The sequence below is a fragment of the Cariama cristata genome, unplaced genomic scaffold (assembly GCF_000690535.1).
Source record: "Cariama cristata isolate BGI_N322 unplaced genomic scaffold, ASM69053v1 scaffold4183, whole genome shotgun sequence".
Lineage (NCBI taxonomy): Eukaryota > Metazoa > Chordata > Aves > Cariamiformes > Cariamidae > Cariama > Cariama cristata.
Window position 1 is genome coordinate 48,148 of NW_009608814.1, and position 5,863 is coordinate 54,010.

Here is a 5,863-nt window from a genome sequence, read left to right on the forward strand (position 1 = left end):
AAATAAACCATAAGCCAATGTTTTCCAGATGCCAGAATATTGTCACATAATTCTTTCTGTAAGCAGAACAGCAGAATAGAGCCAATACATCCATCCTTCTGTTCAAAAGATCCTCGGGGAAAAGAAATATGCGCATCAAAACCCAAAGCCAAAAAGTAGCTCTGTGGCTACTTGAATAATAAATGTGCCTCAGAATTTCAGTTTCTAAAATGTTAACTATTCAGATTTTTAACTAGAAAATTGGTGTTTCTTTTCAAAATATTATTATACTTTTAAATATTACATATCAAAAAAATGTAAGGGGGATTTCAAAAGTAATTCTTCCAGGACCTATCAATTAATTGTATTAATTGCCATTAATTGTCAACAATTCTATTAATTGCCATTTGTTTCTTTACAATGGTACATCTACCCTGTATATTCTTTAGCTACTAACTACATTAATAGAAGATCTACATGCTAAAAAGTTACCACTTCAGAACAGATGGGTGATACGAGCGTATCATCCTCCTCCTCTGTGGCAATACTGCAGTTATTAAATACTGACTATTTTAGGGTTTTTGCTAATGGTATTTATTTTACTTTACATCCTTATTTCAGACATATGGAGATCTTCTTTAATAGCAAAATACACTAGGGCTTAAAGTGGTGAAGGCAGAGCTTTAAGTAAAATACATCATTTAAACACACTGATGAGAACATGGCCTCCAGTGTTCAATAGTATTTATACATTACAGGACAACCTTGCAAACATTAACCTTGAAGTCACTAAAAGTAAAAGCTGTATACACTGCACCGTTTCAATCTACTTTAAACATAGAAATACAAAAACATTATAATGAACACACTTCTGATTTTCTCACAGGTGTTGAGTTGGATGCCATCTTCAGTTTGTGGAATACTGGTGGTACTGAAATGATCCTTGCTGTATGTTTCATCCTGGTCTTGGTGCAAATACAATTCTTCATGGCTAAACTACAAAGAAGTAGATACAGATCGTACAGGATGGTACCTTCCACTGGAAAACTGGGTTCATTGCTTCTACAGATGTGCCTTTTCTCAGCCCCCATTTGGGTGCTCAGTTTTTCTCGCAGTTATTTGTATAATCATCTGAAACAGTCTAATATTTCTCTGGGGGTGGCTTGTAGTGATGTGGGTGATGCTGTTTCAGATGAGGTCCTAAACGAAAGAATAGGAAAATACGCAAATATCAGACCCTGAATATGTACTACCAATGTTGATCCATACTAAAAAGGTGTCATGAGGCCTTCAGGACGCAATCCTTCAGCTTATACATGAACTGCCTGGGCTGACAACTATGTGCATGTTCAGTACAGACAACTTTAGTGGGACTGTGAAAGGACAAAAAGATTCAAGCAGATGAATGTTGGACTAATTCATTATATTTTTTAATGGGTTTCACAACACTGAGCTGTACATTTCAGAAACATATAAAATGCTGGAAATGGCCATTAAGAGGTTTGCACTGCTTTAGAAATACGATCAGGTTCTAGCCATGCTGGACTGAATGCACCCAGAAAAATCTAATCTTGAAAGATAAAGAACCCCAGGCCTAGGTGATACCTGGAGGACAGACTAACTTTGAATCCCAAGTGCTATAGGCATAAGCCAAAGAGCTGTGGTGGAATGAATGGCAAATGTCAGACCAGAGAAACTGAGGGAGAGAAAGACTGCACTTGCTTCCATCATTGTTGATGGGGGAAAAACCCAATGTTTTCACGCATCCTAAATTTATGGAATGCTACTGGAACCAATAAAGACTCTAAGGCTCGAGCAAACTGTTTACATGTGGAGGACGGCAGTTTTGATACACGTAACCACATGTCAAAACGCTGTAGTACTTACTGTGTGGTGAAAACGGAGGAAGGTCAGGTGTTCGGAACGATTTTATCGTGGCTGGTCCTTCCCCACCAGTCGTCAGCACTTGAACTTCCAAGCGGTACAGCATCGATGGCCTCAGATTGGGCACGGTAAGTACATAATGATCCTGAAAATAAATAAATCGCATTAATTCTCAGAGCATCTAAAAATAAAACACGGTTGCTCTGCTCACACTAATCAGAGGTTTAAACAGGTTCTGTCACTCTCGTCACTCACAAATTATTTCCTTAGAATTAAAAGGATTTCAAGTATGCATCACTTTGTTGACAGAGTTTGTTCTGAATTTTTTGCTTGCCATTCCTTTCGAGTAGACTTTTTTACTATAATGTTATATTTTCATGGGCAAGAGGTCCAAGTTGTTCCTTAGTGTTCTGGAAAATGGACAATGCACTCATCACTAAAAAGAAAAACAACAAACTAAACTTCCTAATCATTCTTTTTAACAAACATGTTCACTATATATATTTTTTTTTATTTTTGGATCTGCCTGTGAATTCTACTAATTAGTAGATTAATTAACGGCAAGCTTGAGGCCCCTGTTGCAACTAGTGAAAATAAGTGTGGCTACACTGATTTCAGCAGGTTTGTCCCAGTTACACCGTAAGAATTTGCCTTCTGTTCTTAATCCCGTTTCTGGCACGACGGACTCACTTTTCACTGCTCCATACCTTTTGTGGTCACTTACACCTGTGCGAAATAATTTCAGAGTAAGTTTATACATGCTGCCAAACAGGAATACATCTGGCTAAAGACTAAAGAGCATTACGGATCAAAAGTCCTGATTCATCTTATTCCAAGGTGAAAAGGCCCAGTCCCAGGAAGGAGACAAGGGGACAGTGACACCGGACGGTGCGGGCATGGTGTGCTCCTGGCCTGGCCAGGAGTTTGCAGGGCAAGTCCTTCTGGTGGCACTGCTCCCAGTGCCATGCGGAGGGGCCTAAGTGAGCTGTGGGAATACCTGATAATTTGCTGTTACTGCCAGAGCAGACAGTAAACGGGAAAGGAGAGAGAGAAAAGGTGAGGGGAAACGTGTCATTTTACTGCCAAATTAGTGAATATTCTGAGATGAGGCTGCTCTTAATAGATCTTGCTGAAGCTGTTCCACCTCGTATAAAATACTGAATGGGCAGAAGAGAGAGAGAAGTGCGTACATCAGACTCATACACACTCGATCTGCTCGTTCAGGTGCTCCTCCGGCAGTTGGGACCTGGGCGTTTCAGCCTTGGTTGTGTAAATATTATTTTTTTATCAGTCAGAGGCTACCAACAAGAATGAGTGAATGATCCTCACCGTAAAATACCCCACATTCTGGTGGTTTCTGAGAGGTAGGAGACACTGTTTCAACACCAGAGTTTTCTGCAAGTTAACCATTTGCCATAAATAGGCAGATACGTATAGTGATAGATAATTTAACAAAAGGAATCTCCAGGCTTTACAGTAGTAAAACCAGAGGAAAACAAAGACAAAATATTAAAGTATAACACAATGTAAAAGAGTGGTTTAAATAAAACTTTATCTATAATTTCAGACCTAACTGGACCAAAAACTTAAAAAAAGGAACATACACCTACTCCTAAAAAAAAAAGATGAAAAACAAAGTGAAAATCAACAACTCACGGTCTCTAACTTTGCTTTTCATTGGGTTAAAGTGGCTGTTTGCAGCCAAAGGTCTGTGACTGAGTAACCACTTGAAGGTAACCTTTGCTGAAGAGACCAAGGCTGTGTCTGCACCATGCTTCTGCTCTGACTGCAGGCTGAGCTTTGAGTGAATCGGTGTGGATCACACAGAGTCTGTACCAAACCGTAACAAAGCAGCTCCACACACTGCGTGATAGCTTGCCCCATAGTTTTACAGCATCCGCAGTCAACTTTGTCGCTCTCCCCTAGAACAAGAGGCACAATCGCCTTGATCCACTTCCCTGAAGTGAACGGAAAGACTCCTAACGTTGTTAGCAGACTTTGGCCAGCTGCTTAAGTCCTTTTGTTGACTCTGGTGGATCTGGCAGCAGAGTCTGAATGAAGTGCTCTTCACCTGCCTCTGCCAGAGGAGGAACTGAAATAGCAAAGGCCATTTTAAAGCAAATAGGAGGAAGAATCCAAATTATTAATTCTTGCACTTTCAATAAATGGTGAAACCCAGTTCTCCGTTAAATTGTGTCCATTGGACAATGGTGCGTATTGGCAGATGGGGAAGTGATTTTTATTTTTCTTAGAGCAATGAGTGACTCAAAGAGAAAATTCTCTTAAATCCATCGACTTGGACACCAAATAATTAGTAAAACTATAGTAACCACCAATTTGAACAGCCTAATCATCAAAAGAAAATAAAAAATATCTATTGCCACACAGATGATCTTGTCCTCCCTTCAGGCATTTCTCAGACAACGGTTGCTAATTTGACAGTTGTGCACATTAAAGCGTTTGATGCGTCATCAAGAGGAGTAGCAGTGCTTTATATCTCCAGCAAGGAGGAAAAATTAAGCACTTCCTGCTCCAACTTGCCTGCAGAGCCAGAGAATGCTATGTGTGACATCTGCTTCACCATTAAACATTAAAAATAGGCCACGTACGCCCACACTTACGAAGCTGCTAGCAAAGGAAAGTAACAAACAACTTACTGCTGGCAGTATCTGTGACTGCGAAATGATGCTGTTGGGTAAGCTGTTCTGCCGGCTTTCTGTGGTTACTTCTGCCCAAGTGACTTGAAACCCTGTCATGGGCTGGTGAAGGTCTGCCTTAGATATCTTCCAGGAAAAATGACCAGTGATGTTACCTTCCTGAACAATGAAAGACGCAGATAGATTCTCGGGTTTGGCCAACACTTTGGGTAGAACTGGCACTATAAATTTGGAAAGCAAAAAGATGAGCTAAACTTTGAGAGATAATGTTCAATAACGTTCATTTAATTCCACAAATCAAGGTCAGACAGAGCTCTCTTTCTGGTGTTATCCAGGATCCTGCCAGTTTTCTGGCATCTTTGATATATTGCATTGGCATTCTGGGCCAAATTCAAGTTTCAGATCAAATGCTGCCAGTTGCAGGTGACAGAAAGGAAAGCCTATGGCATGTAAAGATACAAATGCCACATTCATGAGCAGCCATCCTCCTCCTCCTCTGTATTTCAGAACACCTGAGTTCCGATTTTCAGTTTTAGGACTACACAAAAATCCACAGGATAGCACAGAACTCCATGATGCAGGCAAAAAGTAAAATTCATGCTCTAAAATTGTAGTACAAGTTAACAGGGGCACTCTGATTAGGGGAAACATTTGCCTGAGTTGCAGTTGCCCAGGAAAGCCATAATGTTGGAAACTGTCAGGAGGGGCGGTAAGGAAATGGGAATGGTGGCCAGCAGGACCCTGACCCACAGATCATGGGAGCACCCTTGGGGACAGTAGGGACTCAAAGTGAGAGGGCCACCCACTAACTGAAGAAAGAGGTTTCCAGACCTGGCTGTGCAAAGCCATGGCTGACCTGACCTACTGCTGGTAACAGTCCTGCTTCAAGCGGGTGGCTGGACCAGCTGACCTCAGAGGTCATTTCCAACCAATATCTCCATAATTCTGCAACTTCTATAACCCTTTAGCTATACCTACCATTGTGGCAATGCCGTAAAAGGTACGAGTGTGTTTATTTGTTATTTGAGAGCAGAATGAACCTAAACAAAATCAAACTGAAAAAGCAGCTTGCATCAGTAGCAAAACATTCAAAAGATGGGTCATGCCAGTATAATTATGTTTACAGTTATCATCCATCATTATAATAAATATAACTGGGAAACTGTTCCTCCTTACAAAAATACAAACTGTGTAATAACAAATTTCATCCTATGTTTGTAAACAGTCCACTAAAATCTGAATGTTTCGTTTCCCATTTTAGAATTGCTTTTAGAGACTCTTTTTTTGGTGATTATAAATGTATTTGAAACTACTTGGCTAGTTCTCCATATGATGCCTTACCT

The 5,863-nt window shown here is 40.4% G+C and overlaps 1 protein-coding gene across 1 annotated transcript in view; it reads right to left on the reverse strand.

Annotated features, from left to right (window-relative positions):
- Positions 1-905: 905 nt before the first annotated feature.
- The window catches only part of LOC104159392 (anosmin-1-like), a gene marked incomplete at its 5' end in the record, with an annotated part of 7,423 nt that continues 2,465 nt past the window's right edge, over positions 906-5,863 (reverse strand). Inside the window, 3 exons of the mRNA XM_009697287.1 lie at positions 906-1,179; positions 1,867-2,008; positions 4,521-4,741. Coding sequence (XP_009695589.1) covers positions 1,121-1,179; positions 1,867-2,008; positions 4,521-4,741 — 422 coding nt within the window. The remainder of the gene's footprint in view (positions 1,180-1,866; positions 2,009-4,520; positions 4,742-5,863) is intronic.